Source organism: Entelurus aequoreus, linkage group LG02 (assembly GCF_033978785.1).
Source record: "Entelurus aequoreus isolate RoL-2023_Sb linkage group LG02, RoL_Eaeq_v1.1, whole genome shotgun sequence".
Classification (NCBI taxonomy): Eukaryota; Metazoa; Chordata; class Actinopteri; order Syngnathiformes; family Syngnathidae; genus Entelurus; species Entelurus aequoreus.
In genome coordinates this window covers 40,840,871-40,867,537 of record NC_084732.1, presented here as the reverse complement: position 1 = coordinate 40,867,537, position 26,667 = coordinate 40,840,871, and the positions used below count along the sequence as shown (strand labels likewise).

General features: G+C 38.8%; 1 protein-coding gene across 2 annotated transcripts in view; it reads right to left on the bottom strand.

Annotated features, from left to right (window-relative positions):
- Positions 1–26,320, bottom strand: part of mafa (MAF bZIP transcription factor a) — a 160,341-nt gene extending 134,021 nt beyond the window's left edge. For both annotated transcript variants that reach the window (XM_062026837.1, XM_062026847.1), the window contains exons 1-2: positions 24,930–26,320; positions 16,980–17,045 (exon numbers count right to left, since the gene is read on the bottom strand). In XM_062026837.1, the coding sequence (XP_061882821.1) occupies positions 17,018–17,045; positions 24,930–25,924 (1,023 nt within the window). In that variant the 5' untranslated portion in view covers positions 25,925–26,320 and the 3' untranslated portion in view covers positions 16,980–17,017. The remainder of the gene's footprint in view (positions 1–16,979; positions 17,046–24,929) is intronic.
- Positions 26,321–26,667: the final 347 nt, after the last annotated feature.

Genomic DNA, 26,667 nt, shown 5'->3' with positions numbered 1-26,667 from the left:
AAAATACATTTTTGGGAGTAATAATTGATAGTAAACTATCATGAAAACCTCATGTCAGACACATTAAAACAAAAATCTCCAAAAGTCTCTCAATTATAAACAAAGCAAAACTATACCTCAATGAAAATGCACTCCGTAACTCTATACTGCACCTTGGTACTCCCATACCTTACATACTGTGTTGAAGTATGGGGGAATACTTACCACAACACAATTCATCCTCTGATCATATTACAGAAAAGAGCAGTGCGGATCATTTACAACGTTGGTTATTTAGAACATACTCATAATCTCTTTATGCAATCAAAGTTGCTCAAATTTGATGTCTTTGTTAAATATAATACATTAATAATCTTATATAAAGCATTTAACAAATTATTGCCGCCTAATCTACAACGTTTTTTTATAAGACGAGTGCAGGCTCATAACTTGAGAGGCTTTGGATATTTCTCATTGCCGAGAGCTCAAACCACTCGTAAACATTTTTGTGTGTCTGTATGTGGTCTTAAACTATGGAACAAACTGGACTTTCAACACAAGCAATGCCAAACTATTAATCGATTTAAACTATTATACAAACATTGGGGTCTGGTTCAAATATAGAGATGAGGGTCTTTAATTTGACCTGCTGTTGTACTCTGTCTCAAAGTGTTAACATGTGCTCAATGTTTCCTTACCATTATTGCTATGTTGTCTATTGCCATTGTTGCTATGTTGTCTATTACCATTTTTGGCATTTTGTCTATTACCAATGTTAGTATATTCATTATTCCTACATTGTTGATACAAATTATTGTTACAATGTAATAATTATTGTTACCTGTGGTAATGCCACTATGATACAACATCTGTATTATAATCCTTGAACAAAGTAACAGTGAAACTCATGTGAATAATCACTAAATGGAGAACTGGGGGTGGGATTAAATAAATTATCTTCTTCCAACTCCCTTTCAGGCAAAACTGGACAATCATGCATTACATACTATACATGACCTTTTGCACTATATTAATTTATATTATTGTGTGTTGTCAACTTTGTACTTTTTTATGTCATTGTCTGAAATAAATAAATAATGATGATGATGATGATGTGAAATCAAAGGGTGTCATTTTCCGATACCAGGGTTACACATGACCTCACGTCCTGTTGCAGGGCAAATATGTGAATTCATGGCGGACTGCCTCAAAAGTTAACTTTTGCAGTTTTCCCTGCCAACAAAGCAAAATAACGAAGCAAAAATAAGGCTCCACTTTTCAAGCTAGCAACAATGCCAATTTACAGTGAATATGGCATATACATGCTGCTCATTAGCATTAGCGATTTTTACATGGCAATTTGAATTCCTTTAAATTTGGTAATGGAAACTACAACCAAGATGAACATTATCAAACAACTACTTTGCAGAACTCATCAAAAGACAAGACTGTCACATTTAACCTAAGGCCAAAAGACTACTTTCTAGCTACGGCAACACAGCTAGGACAAACTGAAATGAATGCATACTTGCAAATGAGACTTACAAGTGTAAGCAAACAAGATATGCACAGTATAGTTATAATCAGCTCAGTAGTAAATGTTGAATAAAATACATATTTTATTTATACTGTCCAGAATTGGTAATGTGTCGGTTCAAATTAAAAACTTCCCAGGCCAACTGCTGTGCAGTGATAAGCAGTAACATGCCATGTGTAGCTAAGCTATGTAGCTTCACTACATTTTAAAACAGCTTGGCAGTAGCTTCACTACTTTTTGAACAAATAGCTTTTCCTGTAGCTTAGCTATTTTTAGACCCGTGTAGCTAGGTAGCTTACATCAAAGCTACAAGGACAGAAAATGAACTGCAAATCCATGTCCAAAAACAATACAGAGAAAATACAATGACCTGGATGAATGAGAACATCCATACATACAGAACAAATCCATGATGATTGGTCGGTGTTCGCATGGTGAGTCACAATTGGCTAAGGTTAGGGTGAAACATTACGGACTGGCCAATCAGAGGCAAGATAGGGCGGGTCATCAAAACCAGGAAGCAAAATCATAACAGACACGCACTCATGTCACATGACGACGAGGGAGTCGAAGACAGAGGGACGCTTCAAGCTGACCACTCAAAAAAATTCAATATACTGCAAAATGGCAGAGAGATTCTCTCCCACGGGTTCGATTTTTCCTTTAGTCATGAAGATGACGTGCAGGAAACCCATAGTAATGTGTTTCCTTAGCCATATTTAGACAAATGTATGCGTTTTTTTCGAGTAAGTCAACTTGAAACAACTTCCAGCCGGACCAAAGAGACAACTGTCCATCGAGTGACTCACTTCGGTGTGATGTCACGTCCGGAAAAGTCTGCTGACGCGAAAAAGCTAAGTACTATCTTTCTACCTACTTGTTGTACAGCTTTCTTTATTCCTTCTCAAACACACTTTATTTAGTAGTCTTATCAAACTTGCAAAGCACCCACTCTCTGTCTCATCGCCCCTTTCTCAGCCAGCGAGCTGATAAGCTAACGAAGCTAATCTAGTCGCGGCTCAAAGCAATGATGCCCCGAACGCGTCTGCTACTCTTCGCCTATTGCTCCGAAGACAGCAAGAACTCGACTTGGCGAAAAAAACAATGTGAGTATGGCTCCCTGCTCTTCATGCACCGTTCTCATTGATAGGTTGGCCCTCCTAGAGAACCGTGTCCGCCAGTTCGAGTAATTTTGTAATTTTAGACGCTGCGGACACATTTGCTAGCGTTAGCTGTAGCGAACTGACTAGCCCAGCTTGTAGCAGCCCTAAGCGGCCTACTACCCATGGTAAAGCGATTGAGACACGTAATAGATTTTAAAATACTAAACAATAATAGTAAAATACTAAAACTTTAAAGCTTGCGAATGTGAAAACAATAATGTCACATAGCTTCAAAAATTCACAAGATCGAGACAACAGTCGTAGATGAGGGCTTCTTCTCCATGTAGTTCTTCGTTTATTCATCAACTGAAGCATGATAAATGTAAACAAAAAAACTATCCCAGCTGTTACCTCCATTGCTGACGGGTTTGTTGTTGGGGTGTCAAACGTAAGGCCCGCGGGCCTGATAACAGGTTTTATCTGGCCCGCGAGAGGAGTTTGCTTAGTATAAAAATGAGCTGAAATTTTGGACTGAAAGAAACAGCTGTTCTAAATGTGTCCACTAGATGTCACAATAGCAATTATTTGTATCTTTGTAGATTATGTTACATATGTAAAAAAAAATAAACCAAATGATGTTAGCACATCAGTCGAGGTAAATGAGCAAACTACATAAATAACATCCTGTAATTAGATTTTGATATTATTTGTTTTATCTTGATAAATTTAAAATTAACACCAATGAGTTGACTGATGAACATTATCACCTAATGTATTCAGAAAGTATAAATAACGACAAAGGTAGAATACTATTAACCGCAACATGTAAGTGTAAAAAAACAACAACATTATGATTTGTACATTTTCAGAATGTGCTTCTGTTTTTAAACAAAGAAAACAATCTGAAGTTGTCTTTATTTTTAAGTTATCGTGCTGTGATTTTACCAGTCCGGGAGTAGATTTTTATCCATTTGGCCCGCAATCTAAAATGAGTTTGACACCCCTGGACTAGAGGGTTGTACAGTACACCGCTACTAATAGTATGCATGAAATAAGAAAGGTACTAGTGCTTTTGGAAAACACCCGTAGTTATTTTTCATCCTCATGTGCTGCCGTGCGGTGGTGACGTTGCTGAGCCAAGGCACGACGCAGTCGTGTGTCAAAACACACACACTAAGCGCATACAATAATAATTGTCCGAAGAAATAACGACTAAATAACAGCAGAACTACTGGTGAATAAAAAGTGTGCGCAAAAGGCAATGTGAAGGTATTTGGGCTTCAAAATTATCAATAAAGGTGAGGCTTTAAACACGGAAGTGCTGCTTTGCAAGCGCTGTTTTAAAACATGCCTCGCCAAACGTGTCAATACAGAATCACCACCGTTGCTTCGAAAATAGGTAAATATTTTAAAATAAACATTCAGACCTACACAAGAAGTTTAAAGTGTGGCAGGTAATATAGTTAACAGCTTCCCCCATGCACATATACAGTAGATACGAGACACGCATACAGCTGGTTGGCTTGTTGAACATTTTTACAGCAGTCCAAACCGTCCACGTAATATAAAATAATGCAAGTGCCCATCCATCCATCCATCCATTTTCTACCGCTTGTCCCGTTCGGGGTCGCGGGGGTGGCTGGAGCGTATCTCAGCTGCATTCGAGCGGAAGGCGGGGTTCACCCTGGACAAGTCGCCACCTCATCGCAGGGCCAACACAGATAGACAGACAACATTCACACTCACATTCACACACTAGGGCCAATTTAGTGTTGTGAATTGACTGAATTTTGTAACAAATTCCCACTTTTTAACAATGTGTGTTTTACCTGCTACTTGTCTTATTTTTGTTTGTTTAGCCTTGTTTTCAGTGTTTACTAATTGTTGTGTATGTCTTAAAGCCCGGGTCAAAATCGGCAACCATAAATCATGAAGCATTTAATACAATGTCAATAAAGCTTTCTATTCTAACCTAATTCTAGATTATGGCAGGCGGTATCTCATATGTAAAATAATTGTAAACTGTTGTTTGAATAAAATAAAATAAGAAAAACCCATGTGTTTATTGCGCATTTTAATTTTACTTCTACTATTGTTCTTTGGGTGCAATAAGAAACATATGTTAAATCACTAGTTTTATCATAAATGCCTGTTAAAATGAAGCCAATAATGACTTTTTTTGTGTTCTACTTTATTTTGAAAAGTATCAAAAAGTATTGAAATACAAAATGATATACATTTTGGTACCAAAATATTGGTCTCGGTACAACTCTGGGTGGGACGTACGTGCAAATGTAACCATGTGGTCGCTTACGTGCCCGAATGTAAATTATGCAGTGACGTAGCAAGTGGTGTCCCATATAGGGAAGATACTTCATTTCGAGGGTACAGTGGTAGTGGGTGAGGGCTAGTGGTAGTGAATTAGGGGGTGTATTGCGACTGGGCCTAAGATATGTCAAGTTTGTAATATTTACCTTATAAATGTAATAAGAACATGCCTGTGTTAAGAGCTTATATGTACGTTACAACACCGTTACTGATGTGTTTGATGCAACGTGGCACGCTACTTTTGATGTGGTTGTATGTCAACAAGACCTAAAGCACAGCAAGTTCAATGCAGGAAGTACATTTTTACTCATGTAATCAACAACCAGCACCACACTAAAACAAACTTGATATTAAATAGGAAGAGGGAACTTTACACAGCAAACAACATGTAGACTAAGTGTACACGCACACACACACACACACACACCCACATACACAGATACACACACACACGTCTTCTACAACAAAACCCAAAACCAGTGAAGTTGGCACGTTGTGTAAATCGTAAATAAAAACAGAATACAATGATTTGCAAATCCTTTTCAACGTATATTCAATTGAATAGACTGCAAAGACAAGATACTTAACGTTCGAATTGGAAAACTTTGTTATTTTTTGCAAATATTAGCTCTTTTGGAATTTGATGCCTGTAACATGTTTAAAAAAAGCTGACACAAGTGGCAAAAAAGACTGAGAAAGTTGAGGAATGCTCATCAAACACTTATTTGGAACATCCCACAGGTGAACAGGCTAATTGGGAACAGGTGGGTGCCATGATTTGGTATAAAAGCTGCTTCCATGAAATGCTCGGTCATTCACAAACAAGGATGGGGCGATGGTCACCACTTTGTGAACAAATGCGTGAGCAAATTGTTTAAGAACAACATTTCACAACCAGCTATTGCAAGACATTTAGGGATTTCACCATCTATGGTCCGTAATATCATCAAAAGGTTCAGAGAATCTGGAGAAATCACTGCACGTAAGCAGCAAGCTGTACATCAAGCAAGAATGGGAAAGAATTCCACCGGAAAAGTTTGTTACCTCAGTTCCCAAATGTTTAGTGAGTGTTGTTAAAAGGAAAGGCCATGTAACACAGTGGTAAAAATGCCCCTGTGACAACATTTTTGCAATGTGTTGCTGCCATTAAATTCTAAGTTAATAATTATTTGCAAAAAAAAAAATAAAGTTTCTCAGTTCGAACATAAAATATCTTGTCTTTGTAGTCTATTCAATTGAATATAAGTTGAAAAGGATTTGCAGATCTTTGTATTCTGTTTTTATTTACGAACTACACAATGTGCCAACTTCAATGGGTTTGGGTTTTGTACTACGAGGGACTAATGAACAACAAATCAATGATTGAATAGACAAGCTTGCAATCTTACAATACCCAGTTTGTGAACAAGGAGAAAAAAACAGCCTTTGAAGCACATTCAATCTCTTTATTAACTAGTGCTAACACAATTTTATTAATTGCATTTATTAAAGCGTAATTCCATTAGTAATTAAATTATTATTTTGAAAACGTAACAAGTAATTATAATTAATATTTTTTTTAAAGTAATTTTCTAAACACTGCTTATAAGTAAGGTAACAATCAACTCAGTCCGTTGCAGACAAAAATGTCCCCAACTGCAGCGTTTTAGCCCCCTCCCCTTTACTGATGGGTAATGATGCCTTCGCCCAAAAGTCCCCAGCTGCGCCGCCTCCCTGACAGTCCACCAGAGACCCAACAGTATCTCAAACCCAGAGTTGGGCTGACTAAGCACAAACTGCCGAGCTCGCCTTCTCTGAGCGAGAGAGGCGCTCCTCAACGAGAACTTAGGAAAATAATGATTAAAGTGGAGCGCTGCCCAAGCGCGCCATACTAAATGTAGTAGCACTTCACAAACATATGAAGCCATCCGCCGACCAGCATTTTTGGACGCTTCAAGTGACACAAAACTGTTCCCATCTTACTGTATATGGTTGTGTTTATTTTTAACTCTCAACTGTCTTATGTTCATCACGACTAAAAATAGTGAAGTGTCCAGTTCCTCCCTCCTTGCCTGAGAGGCAAGCAGAGAAGGTGGAAGGGAGAGATGGCACCCAGTCCTGGATTAATCATCCAGAAGGTTGTTTATGTATTTCTGCGCAGTCCCTTTCGGTCCCTCTGAGGCCTCTGCACCCTCGTCTGTCTCATTAATTTTCCTCTCCACGCGAGAGGTCAATCTGGATCGATGTCACCTGCCCTCAATTGCAGAGAGCAACATCCCAGGACCCGCAAATAGACCTTGCTGTGATAGAGAAGCCTTACTGTAAATACACACACTTTTAAGTACGAGTGGCTGACATGAACAAACTGATATGACGATGTACAGTATGTGCGCAGGTGGTATTTTTTAACAGCATCTTTTTGACCAAAAGTGGCAAGCAACACAGCTTCTGTGCAGCCAGGTGTTTTTTGGTGAAACCAAGGCGAGCCCCTCGACATTGGGAAGGGGTCATCGTTCAGTGGTCTGAATGGTGTGCTTTTCCAGCCGACTGAGCTTGTTGATTTGGCAGCAGAGGTCTGATTGGCTGGTCAGCTTCAGTAAATTAACCCATGAAGGGCGGAACAGTCAACAAAAGTTAAAAAGGAAGCAAAGTGACTTACGAACCATTTACGTGATTAGAAAGGCCGGTCAGTCTTGTCAGAGATTTGAACAATTTGCCTCAAATTTGAATGCACTAAAATTTGGCAACTGACCAAAATGCTGGGAAAACAATTGCAGATTAACTGGCACAATTAGGACTGCAGCTATTAATTATTATATTGTAATTCTTTTTTTTTTTGACATCCAGCATCAGACATTCCTATACATTACATCATATTTACAAACATCATATATCTGTTGTCTGCCCTAAATGTAGAAATAGGTTTTTGTTTATATCCCAACGATGCCCCAGCCCCCAAAAAAGAAAGAAGCAGCAGGAAAAATTGTTTTATTTTTTTTTTTAAATAAATCAATTAAATAAATAAAAAATAAATAAATAAATATTCATAATAATTTGAAATAACATAAAATAATATAAACGGATAATAAATAATAATTAAAAAAATATATTTATGTATACAGTATATGTATATATATATATATATATATATATATATATATATATATATATATATATATATATATATATATATATATATATATAGATACACAAAAGGATTACTCCCTATATGTCTATACATATATATATGTCTATATATATATATATATATATATATATATATATATATATATATATATATATATATATATATATATATGCATATATATATACATATATTTATACATATATACATATATATATATATATATATATATATGCATATATATATATACATATATTTATACATATACATATATATATATATATATATATATATATATATATATATATATATATGCATATATATATATATATGTATACATATATATATATATATATATATATATATATATATATATATATATATATATATATATATATATATATATATATATATATATATATATATATATATATATATATATATATATATATATATATATATGTGTGTGTGTGTGTGTGTGTGTGTGTGTGTGTGTGTGTGTGTGTGTGTGTATGTATGTGTGTGTATACATACAGTGGGGCAAAAAAGTATTTAGTCAGCCACCCATTGACAATCAATGGGTGGCTGACTAAATACTTTTTTGCCCCACTGTATATATAAACAGTATATATATATATATATATATATATATATATATATATATATATATATATATATATATATATATATATATATATATATATATATATATATATATATATATATATATATATATATATATATATGTATATATATATATATATATATATATATATATATATATATATATATATATATATATATATATATATATATATATATATATATATAGGGAGTAATCTTTTTTTTTTTTTAAACAGTACAATCACTAATTCGAGAAATTAAATTCAGGCATATGGGGCGTGACATAATTGATGCAGTAAATTTCTCAAATATATAATTAATAAAAGCAGGGTTTTTTTCTATTTTATATATTTCCATTGTGATTTCCATCCATTGCTTCAAAGTTGGGCTCTCCTGGGATATCCTTTTCCTAGTGATGGACTTTTTACAGGCCACTAGTAGGATTTTCATTAAGTGTTTATCTTTTTTCAGCTATTAATTATGTTTTAACTATTTCTATTGATTAATTTGTTTGATTAAACGAACAATCAAATATAACCCATGTTAAAGCCTCAATGCATCTTTTAGAGAAAACAACCAAAATAAACAAGGATTTTTCCGATGACCCTTAGTCCTCTTATAAATACACATAACAATGAAATTGCACTTTTGCCATGAGAGCATCATGATATATTACTTATATTTAAGAAAAAAATAAACTTGTGTAAATTAAAACCAGGCAAGCGATGATACAGAACCAAACTAAACAAAAATAGATTCTGATAAAGAATGATACGTTGAGTGATAATGTATTTAATTAACAATGTAAAACATATACAATTAGAGAAATGCCACCTAGCATTAACATAAAAAAACTTCAGATGCAAACATAACCTCAGATACCCCTATGTGTATGAGACCAAAATAGACTTTTACCTTTTTTCTGCTAGTTTGCTTCTATTAAATATACAGGATGCATTCTCATAACATGCTACATCATCGATGTAGTTGGAATTGGGGGTTAAATCACCAAAAATGATTCCCGGGCGCGGCACCGCTGCTGCCGACTGCTCCCCTCACCTCCCAGGGGGTGATCAAGGGGATGGGTCAAATGCAGAGGACAAATTTCACCACACCTAGTGTGTGTGTGACAATCATTGGTACTTTAACTTTAACTTTAACTTTAGTACGACTGTGAAATGCCAGCTTCCAGTAGAAACATTTGGTCACGTTGTCTGTCTTTTTCAGTGTAAATGAAGGCAAAATATTTGACAGTTACCACCACAAGCTACATCGCCTTATGTGCGCTGTATTGGTGTTGTAGAAAAAATAGATTTTCACATTTGTTTTAACTAATTAAACGAATCATCGCTGCAGCAAAATACAAATTAAGGCTTTTTTCTAATGAAATTATAAGTTTAATTGGTGAGCACTTGTAGCCCTAAATGTCATAATGCATGACATCACACAAGACTTTGGGCACAAGAAAGACATATTGCATGTATAACACAAGTTCAGCTACGTTTAATGTTTGTGTGACGCGACTTCCCTCCCAGGCACATTACTCCTTCACACCGTCATCGTGTCAAGCGTCAGCGTATTATACAAAACTATTCAACCCCCCTTGTAAATTACTGTTTCAAAGTGTACAAACTCTTAATAGACAACCTTTAACAAAAGTGACCTACCGCATTGCGAATAGATTAGAAAATGAAGGTTGAACACTCTTGAGAGTGACAGTTTTCTTCTTTTTACACTTGCAACTAGAAAATTTAACTCAATTTTAGGACATCCCTACTTTCTTAGACACTTTACATGTTACACATCAGTAAAACAGTGAGTGGTTTGTTTTAAATATAGCTTTGTATAGTTTGCAGTGGTTAATTTATGTTTACACTTTTATGATAGACTGTTATACTATTTGCTTAAAGAAAAACAAAAAACTATAATGCAGAGTGTATTATGGACACATTAATTATTTCACATTCTATTGTTTCGGAGCGTGAACATATTACTGTATATGTGTTTATAGATACAAACTACTGCCACCTACTGGCAAAATATTCATGAGCTCAGAGGTCACTGATATTGGCCCGATTTGTGTTCATCCAAAAAGGGGGTTGAGGTCAGGGCTTGCAAGCTTTTCCACAGTTGTTTTTCAACATGTGTTAATAAACTTTAGGGGAAATTAAGGACTTAATGCCAACATTACATTGTTTCAATATTAGAACAAGAAGTGTGTCTCATACTGTAAAGCGCAGGTCAACTCAACACAACTCTAGGCATGCGGGCCCCATTTTTCCGCTGCATAATTTTCTGTGGCACAACAAAGCCTGGGAATAATGGGTGTCAATAGGAAATTTCATCTTTCTCGATTAATATAGTTACATTTTGGGCCCAAAAAATAATGCATGCAAATGTCGATCGTAACTCAATATAATTTGATATAACAAGCTATTCCAAGCTTGTTTTTGTCACTGAAACCCTTTTCAAATCAAATTCTACACTAGCTGAACTAAAATACATGCTTGTCATTTCAACTTCTGATTCCAAAGCCCGTTTTTTTTTTAATCTATCATTTTTTTGGTAAATATATATATATATATATATATATATATATATATATATATATATATATATATATATATATATATATATATATATATATATATATATATATATATATATATATATATATATATATATATATATATATACTGTATGTAAATATACATAATAAACTTTTTGTTGTTGTTGTTGTCTTGTCCCCCCCAACAAATTTATAAGGCAACAAGTGAAGTATTCCACACTTCTCTTTTGTAAAGTAAATCTGTGCATCAGTTATGGGGGCATCTACATCCACAATTTGATTTGCATGAGCAGTTGGACAGGACAGATTTAAAAAAACAAAACTGGGACTTCCTGCGAGCCAGATTGTGGACGTTGGCAGTGGACTGTAATTTGGGGACCCCTGTGTTAGACAGTTGTGTTGCATTTGAATGCAGTGGGGCATTTTCAATATCCAAAAATACTGATGATTGGCCAAGATGTGCGGCGAAATTGCAGGGATTGGGCAAATTTCCGAGGCTGAGCAGTTGAATATGAGTGTATAAGGGCAACGACACCAGCGCAAAATCCCAAAGGGACTGAATAATTTCATCAAGCAGCCCTCTGAGGGCTTCCATGGCTGCGATGTGGCCCACGATGAAAATGAAATTTATTTTTTTTGTCTTGTCCAGCTACTTAACTTACTTACCTGACCAGCAAATCAAATTAATTACCGATTCCGATATCAACCGATACCGATATATACAGTTGTGGAATTAACACATTAGTATGCCTAATTTTGTTGTGATGCCCCGCTGGATGCATTAAACAATGTAACAAAGTTTTCCAAAATAAATCAACTCAATTTATGGAAAAAAATGCCAACATGGCACTGCCATATTTATTATTGAAGTCACAAAGTGCATTATTTTGTTCAACATGCCTCAAAACAGCAGCTTGGAATTTGGGACATGCTCTCCCTGAGAGAGCATGAGGAGGTTGAGGTGGGCGGGGTTTAGGTGGGGGGGGGTTTAGCGGGGGGTGTATATTGTAGCGTCCCGAAAGAGTTAGTGCTGCAAGGGGTTCTGGGTATTTGTTCTGTTGTGTTTATGTTGTGTTACTGTGCGGATGTTCTCCCGAAATATGTTTGTCATTCTTTCACAGTGAGGCGCATATTTGTAACAGTGTTAAAGTTGTTTATACGGTCATCCTCAGTGTGACCTGTATGGCTGTTGACCAAGTATCCCTTGCATTCACTTGTGTGTGTGAAAAGCCGTAGGTATTATTTGACTGGGCCAGCACGCAAAGTCAGTGCCTTTAAGGTTTATTGGCACTCTGTACTACTCCCTACGTCCGTGTACACAGCGGCGTTTTAAAAAGTCATAAATTATACTTTTTGAAAACGATACCGATAATTTCCGATATTACATTTTAAAGCATTTATCGGCCGATATTATCGGACATCTCTAGTATTAATGAATGCATATATGTATGTGTGTATATACGCACGATTAATTGTGTGTATGTGAGTATGTCTGTGAATTTTTATGTACAATATATTTGTCTCCCAGTGTGTACGGGAGCCAAAAGTACGGCCCCAGCAACCCAGAGAGCCCAACGCAAAACATCAGGTGCGGTGCACAGGGAACCACCTGCTCCACGCAGCCAGGCCGGCCAGCGACAGGAAACCCAGAGCCGGATCTACCGCCCGGCAGGGCCAGTGGCAGGCCATAGACAGACGCACCCATCAGAGGACAAGGCACAGGAGAAGCAGGGGACAGCCAGCCACCAAGCCAGCAAGACATCACACTCCACGCGGGCAAAAAAGCAGGACGCCCTGCCGCGAGGGGCCTAGAGACTCCCCGCAGCCGGACGGGAAGACCGCCCCCACCCCACAAGCACGGTGGGCCCCCCCACCCCCTCAAGTTTTCCACCGCATCACCACCCAGCACGGGGCCACGGGAACCAACCACCCCACTTGCAGGATGAAAATGAGTTTGACGCTCCTGCTAAAATATATGCCTGCTAACTTCATCTTGTTTCTGTGCTGTGTTCAAGTGCAACACAAGTGATGTGAGGCAAAGCAGCAATCGGACTCCTGCAGCTATATCTTTAATGTGAGTTTGGTGTGTTTGCACTTTACAGAATGCTTATGTGATCACACTTACGCCAGCCAGCTGCACTCTATATTTGTACTCATACCCCACACATTTTTTCACACACTGATATGTACTGTATATAAACACACACACCTGGTGGTTTATCTATGTCGGCATATCCAGGGTCCCTTATTTCCCATGGGGGACCCAACATTTTTTTGAATAGTGAACCCTTGAAGTTTCTATACTTGCACCCACATTGGCCAGTCTCATAGAGATGTTAACATGTCCTAATCTCCTCAGCAATCAAATCTTTAGCTTTAGGTAGATCCACCATGATTTTGGTGCCGGCTTATGCAGTCCTGGTCAGATTCAGGACACTTTCCCCAGGCAAGGACACCAAGACCTGGCTCTTCATCTCCATCATTCAGCTTGTCCCCCTGGAGCTACGTGGCCAGACTGTTCATCGGCCCTCCCCTCTCCTCATATACTTTGCATAAAACAAAGACGTGCCTCTTGCATGGTTGAAACCGCTAATAACGGGATGGAGCAGACCACACTGCACGCGACCCCTCCGCGCTCCGCTGGCAGGCTGTCAGAGCGCAGCGTCGGCACCGTGCAGCGACGCAGCCAGGGGGCCGAGATTTACGAGGCCATCTGAGATAGACATCCTCATGGTTTTCCACTTTAATTCGTTTAACATCCGTTCCATTGGCATTGTTTATATTCCCTAGCCCTGAAATGCGAGCATGGGGCACCTAATTCACAGTGATGACATGTGGAAGGGGAGGGGATTGCTTAAAACATTTCATCTATACAAGATTTGTCCTTGTTGTTCTTGAAGGCTTTTGTCCTACCTCAACTCTGGCAGTGAAGTAAAACTGGAGAACGGCCAGCTACTGATCACTGCTTAGTCACAATCCCGCAGACGGCACATTTACATGTGAATAGCCCACGCTGTAAATAGGGATGGGTACCTTTCATATTTGAATCGATTTGGTACCGATTCCCAGGACCTGGGAATCGAAACATGTACTCCATGGTACCAATTTTTGGTGTTCAAAAGTGTTAATAACTGCTAATTGTTTATATTTTTGTCTTACACTTCTGTGTCCTGTTTGCAAGTACTGTAATGTACTGTATTATATACTAAACTTTGCATGCAGTTGCAATTCCAGGCAACATACCGTAGCCCAGAGCCGTGTATAGAGAGATTATGGCCAACTCGCTTTCAGAGTTGGTACCCAACATGGCGCCCCGTAGTCACATGAGGGGCTTCTTGTGACTTCAGGGCACCATGTTGGGGACCAAATCTGAAACCGAGTTGGCCATACTCCCTCTATACACGGCTCTGGGCTACGGTATTTTGCCTTAGCCAGGAAGTGGTCTTTGCCATTAAGTTGAATGAGCCAGTCATTTTTTTCTGTTGAGTCCCACAAAGTGTTTCTACTATTAGCTTTGTATTTATCAAACACCAGATGTTTGATTGTAACGTGCATCTTGGTTGTAGTTTTTATTACAAAATTTGGAGGTGTTGCAATTGCTATCTAAAATCACTGTAGCCAATCAGTAGCATGTCTATGGCAAATCCAATGTAAATTGGCATCAAGCTAGCACATATTGAAAAGTGGAGACTTACTCTGCTCTCTAGTGCCTTCTTCTTGCTTTGTTGGCATTGAAAATTGTAACATTACTTACAGGCAAAGAGGCCGGTTCCACTCTAAGTGCTTGATGGCTTGATGCCTGAACCTGTGCGAGTCTGCAACCAGACCGTTTCATTTTACGTGAATCGGTATCCGGTAGTACCGACAGACTTCGGCCGGTGCCTATAAAATTACTGATTTGGGTACCCATCTCTAACTGTGACTGTGAGATTATAAAACTGTCTTATGCTCTTCTCTCTTGATGAATTAAGATGAGAATGTCACTGAACGTATTGTGTTTTTCCTTATTAGGTTTTAATTTGTGTGTCAAATATCTTATTTATATTTGGATGACAATGTAATTATTGTTTTTTTATGAGGACAGCTATTACATAACAGCACTTTTTGGTTTCCCCCAAGATTAAAACAAGATGGAAAATGGACACAGCATCTTCACTGGAGGTTGGCGGGAAAATCAAGTGAAGCACAACGCAGTAAAACATTTTTGGCAGAGCATCTGAATTGCTCATCTTTAACTTTCATTGGTAAAACTGCTTTTCTCAAACAATGGGAACTGTTTGATGAAAGTGAACCGACTTGCCCAAAAGCAAACACCACAAAAGTCCTTTATATGTGGATCTGCTTTGTTTAAAATCTTGTATTCTCCCACAAAAAAAAAAGAAATAAATGTAGAGTGGTTTAAAAACGTTCAACAATACATTCAACTACTTAAAGTTGACGATTGTTTGTAGAAAAAATGTACTAGAACAGTGGTTCTCAAACTTTTTTCACAAAGTACCACCTCAGAAAAAACCTGGCTCTCCAAGTACCACCATAATGACCAACATTAAAATACAGTAGCATAGTAGGCCTAAGTATCCATTAAAAACAAGGTAGAGGTTTTATTTAACAAGTAAATGTAATATTTTTGGCCACTGTAACGTTCAGTTTAGTTCAGTTTCAGTTTATTTCGAACATGCATACGATACAATGTAATGCATCACACATTTCCAGTTGTTTCATTACAGCACGTCCGAAAAGGAGTAGGAAGAAGCAGAGTTTATTTAATCCTACCCCTTTTTATACCATAACAATTTTATCCAATGTCCTTGTTCTCTGTAACAGAACAGTGAACAAATAAATAAATAATATACCATAGTAAGCAAACAAATATTAAATACATAAATAATCTTTGTCTCAATAAAAAGAAAGAAAAGGGTTCAAGATGTTCATCATAATTCTTGTTCTGTGTACTTTGTGAATACATGTAGTTTGAACAGTCTCTTAAACTGAATCATATTGGTGCTTTGTTTGATTTCTTTGGTTAATCCATTCCATCATTTAATTCCACATACAGCTATGCTAAAGGTTTTAAGTGTTGTACGAGCATACAAATGTTTTAAATTATTTGTATCCTCTTAGGTTATATTTCTCCTCCTTTGTTGAGTATAATTGTTGTACATTCTTGGTTAGCAGGTTATAGTTTGCTTTATACATAATTTTAGCTGTTTGCAAATGCAACAAATCGGTGAATTTCAATAATTGTGATTTAATAAATAAAGGGCTTGTATGTTATCTGTATCTAACATTATGTATTATTCTAATTGATCTTTTTTGTAACACACTTAGTGAACGAAGCTCACATTTGTACTTGTTTCCCCATATTTCTACACAGTAACTCAGATATGGTAACTAGCGAGCAGTTTGAACAGTAACATTGTGTTTGAATATAGGAAAAAAGAATAATGGATTTTAATCAAGTGATTCTTTGAATGGAGTCTGTGTACCAGTAGTGGTACACGTACCACAGTTTGAGAATCACTTTACTAGAATATTCTGAACAGACACTTTAGTGAGCTATTGTACACATATAGTTAAATCCACTGAAATAGTGGACTATATAACTAAACATATAAATTGTAAGAGAGGATAGTACATATATATGTCATCGTTGCATCACAGGACTCTACTGTACAGTGTAAAAAAAGAAGACGGAAATACTTTTTTTTTTTTTACCTCTGGAAGCCAAGGGCACGGAGGAATGGGGCTTGAAATCACAGATGGAGGAATTTTCTGGATGACCTAGAGGAGCGGATAAGATTGAAGAGAAAAAACACGAGACGATAAATGAGGACGAAGGTAAAACATACTGTACCATTTCCTCTGTTCCCTCCAGCATGTGTCATTCTCTGTCAAACACACAACAAATGCACAAACAGTTCCACTCCGAGAGAGAGATTCACTCTCACCTTGTCTGACTGGTGGAATACAGTACATGCATCACTGTAAGTGTTTGATGCAAAGGGAAATGTAAAAATTTGCATGTAAATAGACTTTATAGGCAGATCCCCATGCATCAAAACACTGTAACCACCAGGGACAGAATATCTAAGCATGCAGTGTGTCGCTGCACACAGAAGACAAAATAATTATTTTTTTTTACCTGCTCAGCTCGTTAAATTATACAATTAATTATTTTAAAAAGGGTCTCCAATTTATCACACGAACAAATGAACTGTGACGCTTGGCATTTCTGGTCTTTGCGCTGACACTTCACGAGAGACACTTTCATTTCCACACTCCTCCCCCCCATTTTCTATTTTCTAAAAGCACAATTCCAAGTAGGAGAGCAGGTGTGTTCTGGGATCCTCAGACGCTCAATAAATGTTATGGGGGAAATCTTCGCTTGGATCTCAGCTCCCTGTGCTGGGATGCCAAACAGGCCCATGGAGGGAAATAGACGGCGCTAAAGGAAAGTTTAAATCATTGCATTTACAAATAAGTGCCACATAAATCTCTTTTACAAATTGTGTACAAACCGAAGCCTCTTAATTAGCTTCATCTTTTGTTATAAAACATATTTGCCATTAAAACAGTGATAATAACTTTTTAAAACCAATTCACTGTTATTTGCATATGCTGAGGGATAGTGTTGCATTTATTTAAGTCAACCGTCTCTTGGTCTGGGTCCATTTACAGACATATAAAATTACCACAGCAGGTCCCGAGCACCTCATTACCAACATAACCTGCAGCCAGTCTTTCAAGGACAACTCTCTAATGACACCACACGTATCCGCTTAATGTCTATTTGAAGCACACTGTGACTTCCCTCTGTAGGCAGGAAGAAGAAAAAAAATGAGGAAATTTAAAGAAATCGCATTCTCGGATTGAATAAGCACCTTAATGGATCCCTGATGTCGGTTTAATTCTAAAGGAGTTTAGTGTTTCCACGTTCAATCTGGCTCATATAGAATGACAGAAGACAGGATTTTCGTTATCTTCTTCATCTGCTACGAATGTGTAAAGACTATCCGCCATTTGAGACATTTCGTAGTCTAACTATGCATATTTAAGACGTGCATCACTACATTTATGTGTTTCAAATATTGGGAGTCATTTAAATTGTGTGAAACAATTAACGAACGCATTAAAAAAAAAAGGAAAATGGAATGTGCTACTTCACTTTCTACCAGCAGTGGTTCTGTTGAGTCAGTCTAAACTAGTTACCGGTAGTTGCGTAGGCAAGACACGCCGTCAGCAATGTATGGCACTACTGAAACAGGCAGCAGTATCTTGCTCAACACCACACTGACGTGGAAATTCATTACTCTATAAATTGATTTATTACCCATTTTTAACAACTGTTTTAATATTATAGTTTTGGGAAATTTAGTCAAATGTTCCAAGTGTTTTTAGTCATTGTTGGGCTGTCAAAAATAAGTAGTAACTTGTGATTAATCCCAAAAATGCTTGCATTAATCATGCAATTTATTTTGACTGTCCACACTTCTTTAAATGAAAGGCGGCGCGGGTTGTTACAGTAGGGAAGGGATTCATATGCCCCTGTCACTTGGTGGCTCTTCCGTGAGAGGAAGAGCCATGATGGAAATGATGGAAAGTGCCACTCTACAATCTGAGGGTTGCTGGTTACTGGGGTTCAATCCCCACCTTCTACCATCCTAATAACGTCCGTTGTGTCCTTGGGCAAGACACTTCACCCTTGCTCCTGATGGGTGCTGGTTAGCGCCTTGCATGGCAGCTCCCGCCATCAGTGTGTGAATGTGTGTGAATGGGTGAATGTGGAAATAATGTCAAAGCGCTTTGAGTACCTTGAAGGTAGAAAAGCGCTATACAAGTATAACCCATTTATCATTTATTTATTTACATAGCAACTGACTCTGTGGTCAAAGTTGGAATTGCCACAAAACACATTTTAAGATATACAACAATCTACTGCCATCTGGTTGTGAAAGTGCAAGCCCCCCAATTTGTCACGTTTCCTCTGTCAGGTAAACCGTGCGAATGGGGCCGTATGAATCCACTTCCCACTGTATCGGGTCAATGCATATGTCAAAAATGAGTGAGGAGACTCTGACTGGTGTACTCACTGGCACATTTCACCCCAAAAAACACCCTGACTAGACTTTAGATAAAACTGTTGCCACATTTTGAGCAAATAAATTACATATATACATTCAAGTAAAAAGACTTTAAAACATTTCCTGGAAGACATTCTGACAATATAATTGCATTTGTGTCCAAATATTGGGGTCTTTTTTTAGATTAACAACCTGTGATTTATCGTGATGAATCCAAATTCAAAAGTGCAATTTATCTGATTTTTTTTTAACTATCCTTTGGCAACGCTTGTATTTTATTAATGTATTTGTTTATTTTCATGCAGAGCAAAAATCACATTTTTATCTGTAATACAAAATTACTAAATTGCATTTATAAGAGAATGGCTATACGATTGTGCTGCAAAATGACAATTTTTTTTGTCTGGTAGGGTACATTGTGGTCATCCACAACAGTGCCCACACTCCATTGTCTAATGGGTGAAACGATACTGAAGCATCGATGCATTATGAAACATACAAAGTGATAATTTGTCCCTTGATGTGTGTATCCATTATAAGGAAGAAAAAAAACTTGCGACCGATACAACTGCTGTGTCATTTGACTATGAAGCGCCAAACTGTGTTTATCAGGAAACACCTCTTTTGGCTCACAGCTCGTACTAAATTAAGTCAAAGAAGGGGTTTGCCGTCTTTGACATCAGATTTTGTCGCCATCGTTGATCTTAATGGGATGAAGAAAAATTCCAAAAACCTGGGATCAAGTTTATTTTATAGGTAAATGTTCTTTTTTGTTCTGTTTACTATTTGACTCATTGACCAGAGTTGTACGTTTCACATTCCGTTCTGTACAGCTATTTGTTTAAAAAACAACTAAAACAAAATTTGCTAAATATAAATAGATGGCTGTTGGCCATTATGAAACACAGTATCAGTGCGGTGTCAATACAGCCAGTGAGTGTGCCATACACTCTCTGAGGCGTCATTTACCCAAAACCACCCTCAGCTTTGAGCCATTTGAGGACAATGGAATAAAAAAAACCAAAATGTTTAGTTAGGGACATAAAACTAACTAACCAACCGTACACTTATTTCCAATCACAAGCCACATTCCAAAAAAGTTGTCCACTATAAACCAGCAAACCAACTACAGCTAAGTTATATTACAGCTCCCAAATATATACTGTTACACAAACATACATTAGGCTGGTGTTTTTATTTGTGTTGCATTGAAGGCCAATAAAAAGCATAGCTGTTTAAGACGGGAAATGGGTGGGAGACGACAAGTGAATCATCTAGAATTGACTTCGGTTCTGCGGCATGTCGGATGTGTGCTCGTCCATCTCATTTGGTGAGTTCTGGGCAGAGGAAATGAGCGTGGAATCCCCAGGGCAGGGATTACTCTAATGACTTTGAGAGCAACCCTGCGTGCCGTCACTTCTGACCCCAACTCGTCTTCCTCTCCAGATGATGACAAGCAGATATGCGCACACACATTAGTTGACAAACACGCACCGTTTACGCTCGTGGACAAGTTGTGTGTGCTGAGTGCAGACACTCGCATATGAATCAATGTGTTGAAAAAATGTAAACAAATACTTAGATCTGATATTTAACTGTAAACTGTACAGCGGGCCACATTTCCTTCTCACTAACAAAGATTGTCTATTTAACAGCACAAGACTAATGGCTGAGAGTTAGTAAGCAGTAAGCCTTGCGCAAAGATATTGTTGTCAACAAAAATGCACAGGCGTGATTGCAAATATAAATGAGGTATTTATCAGTCAGAGACCTGCTTTGTGTAAAAGCAGTGTTGCCTTTTTTGCTGATTGTTCGACGAGTGCAAAAATAATTTAAAAAAACAGTTTCAAAAGCAGGCTAAATTGGGGCCCTAAGCAGAATTTTATCTACAAAATGTTTCACACTTTATTTATTAATACCGATTTAAAAAATGTTTTCGATCAAACTTGAATTTAATTTGAAACATTTTTCGTACCAAAATGATTCCATGCGAAAGACGTTTGCTGTAATATTCTTATCAATGACAGAGCAGGAAGGGGCTAGGAATACTTTTGCAGTAACATTTAATTTGAAGTTCATTAATTGACATTTTACAGGCGCTTTCTTCATGCAAAACCTCGCGAATCAACGAGACGGACTTGGCCCGTGTTCCGCCTGTTGAATTAGGTTACTTCAAACTGACATGTTGGTCACAAGCTGCATGGCAAGGTGCCAAAGTAAACACGTTAACTCGTACGAGGAGCACATCTCTGGGAGATTGACAAATGTCACTCTTTGTTAACAACTCTGTAGCATGGGGATTTTTTACACTAGATCCATCTTTTGGCACATAAATGCCACAATCGCATGAAGCAGAACAATGGAATCTACTTACAGTATTGTTTGTGTGTACTTCTACAAAGCATGGGAGTTTGTTATTATTTTTCTTCGAACTGATGTTTGCCAAACAAGGAAACAATCAAAATATGCTTGCGAGTTGTAAGAAGATATGTTGACCAAAAACCAGATTTACATGTTTTTCATACCAGTAAAAACCTCCACCACATGGCTATAAAAGCTATTAAAGTAATTTCTTTGAAATCACAAACACAGCCTCTGAATGGGAGTATAAGAGAACATCCATCCTGAAGTTATTTGATACATACTGTTTTAGTGAAATGTGAAAATAGCTGCACCAAAGCTCAGAAAAGATAGATGCAATTAGATAAATTTTGGAAGAAGGCTTGGTTGTGAATTGGGTGGTGTGCGCACGTATGCAAAGACGCGACAGTGGCACAGCTGCACGGAGCTGCGCTCTCAATTTATCATCCCTACATCGCAGGAGCTAGTGAGCCACGCTACTATTAATCATCAGCAAAATCATTTAATTCAGCACAAGCCCAACTATTGTCTCAGTCTCTCCCCTCAGTCGCAAAACAGCAAGCACCTCCGAGGAAATCACTCCAATAAGACGGCCATGGGTACCTAAATGACCCAATGGGTAGCGCAGTCCTACTAGTGGGAGTCACCATGCATTTTAGTTATGGCATTCAACTTAGAGGGTACACAAAGACCATGCAGCTTTGGACAGATGCACTGTAAAAAGTGCATTTTGTTCAGGGTTGTTAATAAAGTGTCAAAGTTGCATCAAAAGGTCAGTCTCAGTTTGTCCTCAGAAGCTTTCGATGTATGCTGACACTATTTTTAATCAATGTATTTGTACTGGGCCAAAGGAAAAACATACTCTTGAGACCCTGATATAGTGTTTAAAAAGTAGCCCTTTTTTAGCGAGAGTTTAGAAGAAATATTTTTTAAAAATCCAAAGGCAACGTCCAAAAACCGACCAAATTACACGATCGGGTTTCTTCTGCTGCACTGGCACCTTCTGCAGCGCCCCTTCCTCACATGCCTGACATGAGCGTGCCCTCCCAGCTCTGCTCTGAGCCAACATCCATGCAGGCCCTCTGACAAACAGGATGCAGTAGAACGCTCCACAAATAACAAAGTGTGAGCACACACTGTCCAAAAGAACCTGACAACAGATCAAGCGACATGCAATGTGACATGTGAGGATGTGAGGGGTGAGGGGGGCAACATGCACCTATCACATCATGTAGGGAAAGGCTATGGACGTACATTCACGCTCACATTAAAACAAATATTTAGTCACACACTCTCTACAGACAAGCACATCAAATTAACAATAATACATCAATATAATATAGCAATATATTATCATTCCCCTGATTGTTGTTCATTATTTAGTTTCATTTGCAGACCAAAAATTGCATAATTTAGTGTCACTATGGTTGTATAACAACAATAGCAGCTGTCTATTCCTTGTGGTGTGTGGTTGTGCTGCGTGTGTATTGACCATGTTTACATGCTGCTTCTAATATTGTGTCTCAACATAGTGTGCCAATTGTGTTTTATTGTAATTTGGGGTGAATACCAATTTCTGAAACCATAGTATTGGGTGGTCTGGAGGAAAACAATGCATGAAAAAAAAAAAGTCTTTTTTTTTTTTGCTTTGTTTTTGTAATGTTTGGATCACAATCCTGAGAATAAATAAAAGAAAAGTGAGAAACTTATTGAAGGCAATTATACATTTATTGCATATCATTTAATTGTATGAAATGACAAAACGAGCACATATGAACATCACATATGGTTAGTGAGTGAAATCATTTTGCACAGCAAAATATATATATTTAGATGTATGTACGAAGATTAATTCACATATTCTCAAGAAGCAAAATGAGCTCCCTCTTTTCTTTTTTCATTTATACATGCAGGGTATCAATCCCTGACCTTCTAACAATGTCCAGACATTATTACTTATAAGAATTGTTATTGCTCAGCAAATTTTCTTTGAAGTCAACACATCAGGTTTTTTTTTGTTTGTTTTTTTCCTGAAGTGATGATAAAAGTATTGCATCTTACGAAATACCTGACACGGGCCAAATAACTTTAATACGTGTGGAAAATAGTTGTTCTGAACTTCCTGCCTCATGAAGACAGGCGAGAATGTTGAATGCACTTCAGTCCAAATGCTTCAACAAGGAAAAGCATCTTTGTTTAACAGTCTGAGATGTTTTTATTTGTATTTAATTTGTGTCAATATTGGTTGTGCAGTGCTGCACATGCAATATATAATCCTGCTCACTGCATCCACTGGAGCTGAACCAGTCACTTCAAATCACGTCCTTGTCAACTGTATTTGTGGCACTTTTTGGGGGGTTTGTTTTTCCATTTACATTTATAAAACTTTGTACTTATATTAAGCTTTCAAAATCAAATGCTGTCAAATGTACAGTGGGAATATATTTAAATAACAGTAAAAAAAAAACAACAACAGAAAAACAAAAACAAAGGGTAATTTCCTTTTTTTTCTCCTTTTCAACCAGGATCCCCGCCGATCAACTTCCATCATATTCACTGCAGGCTAAAGGCGGTGGGATGTCGGTGGTGCACTTCAACACAGCTGAAATGCAGTCGCACTGTACACAGGTGGGAAAGTCCTGTCACTTTTTTGTATAGCTGTCCCAAAAAAGTGAGGAGGCATAAATGAAGTATGAACGACATGCTTGCTGGAGTCATCCCACAAAGTAAGAAACAAAAAGACAATATAGGAAATAAAAACAACAATATAAAACATACACATGTCCAGCATGCAGGATAGTTCAATACCTCTTGAGGGAAATAAAAAGTCTTTTAAGCAAGCAAATGCATGAGATGGCTGGCAATCCTCCAAAATAAAAAGTCAATGAATGCATTTTGCACACTAATTTCAAACTTTAAAAAAAGGGCAAGTTAAGTGCATGCATGCACTTCTTCTGCTGAACTGCAATGGGTGAGAAATAGTGACAAAAATGATGAAAAAGTAGACTAAGTGAGAGTTCTAATAGATGTAAAAAAGCATCTCCACATTTAAATTGCAGTTTGTTTGAAACGGTGTAAAATGAAACAAAAAGTTGACGAATGAGTTCGTATCGAATGGAGAATGAAAACAAGTTTGTTTTAAAACAGGGCTGCAACTCGTCAACTCTTTTTTTTGTTTGTTTGTTTCTCTTTTTTTTTTTTGCACGAATATGTGGAGACTCACATGAAAAACTCCGGGGACGAAGGGTTGTTGTCACTGCTGGAGCCACTTTCTCTGAAGCCGTTGCCGATGAGCTTCTCATACTTTTCTTTGTACGCGTCCCTCTCCCGGACCAGCCTGGAGATCTCCTGCTTGAGGTGCTCCACCTGCTGCACCAGTTGCGTCTTCTCGCCCTCCAGGACGTGCCGCTGCTGGACGCGCTTGTAGCGGCACGACTGCGCGTAGCCCCGGTTCTTGAGGGTCCTCCGCTTCTGCTTGAGCCGGATCACTTCTTCCTTGCTGACGCCGCGCAGCTGCCGGTTGAGCTCCCGCACGGACATGCTGACCAGCTGGTCGTCGGAGAAGCGGTCGTCGAGGCGCATGTGCGGGTGGTTGGTGCCGGACGCGCCGTTGGACTGGACGCCCGGCGACGGGTGGTGGTGGTGGTGGTGGCCGCCGCCCGCGCTCGCCCCGCTGTGGTGGTGGTGATGGTGGTGGTGGTGCTGAGCGCCGTTCTGAGCGGCGGCGGCGGCGATGACCGCCGACACCACCGCCGCGGCGGAGCCCATCTCCTCCCCGGCCATGGCGCCTCCCGCGCCGGCTGCGACCCCGAACTGTTGCCCCCTGGCGTAGCCATCGAACGACTGGAGCTGGTGGCTGCTGTTAATGAGCGCCTCGACCGCGTCCTCCGGGCTGAAGCCCAGCGCCTCTGGATTGAGCTGCTGTTGGTAACCGGACATCCAGTAGAAGTCCTCGATGTGCGTCTTCTGCTCGCTCCCCGAGCCCGGGCTGGGCGCCGAGAAGCTCGGGGACGGGGGCACCGAGCTGCAGGGCGTGCTCATCGGCGTGGAAGACAAGGATCCCCCGGCGATGAGGCGGCTGCACTGGCTGATGTTGCGATCGGGCTCCAGCGGCTCCTTTTTCACTTCAAACTTCATCAGATCGAAGTCATTAACATATTCCATGGCCAGGGGACTGGTGGGCAGGTCGGAGTTGCTCATTGCCAGCTCTGATGCCATCCTCTTGCTGCTGCTCACAGTCCTCCACGCCGGCTGAGGAGCAGCTGTCACGCCGGGCTGGGTGGCGAGAACGTGAGCCAGCTTGAATTACTTTGCTTTTTGGGGTTTTTGTTTGCTTCTAAAAGAAGAGTTTCTCTGCGTCCTGGACTACTTTGGCCCTGCTCGGCGGAGTCTGTCGCGCACACACGCCGGCCGGTGCCGCGCACACAAGGAGCGGAGTCCCCTTCTCGGCGTGCGTGTTGTATTTCAAACATTTAACACAACTTTTTTTTTTTTTTTTTTTTTCCTCTCACGGAGACATCGCCACACAGTTGCAGCCACCGGGAGCGGACGAGCGGACAGGCGAGAGAAGCGGACGCGGGAGCGCTTTTCGCCCAACACGCGTCACACGGCAGTTTAAGAGCTTTAGAGCGCACATGACGTCACGTTGCAAGTGGGAAATTGTCTCGGACGAGGAGCCAATGGGGTCGCACACTCCGTCAGCTAATTAGCATATTAGTCGGCTGCACAAACCTAACTTTTTCCCCCCTCTTCCCATGTCAACTGTCAAAGGCCGTCAGCTGACACTCAGCTGAGAAAAAAAAACTCTTGCATTGCAGCACAATATGGAAAAGAAGATAAACATAAAAGTTTCATGTTATTCAAATTGTTGCCTGAATAAATGCAGTCCATGCCAATATACTTTTCATTTACAATGTTGCCACTAATAACGTCTTAAAACATAAATGTGGCACAGATGCCTC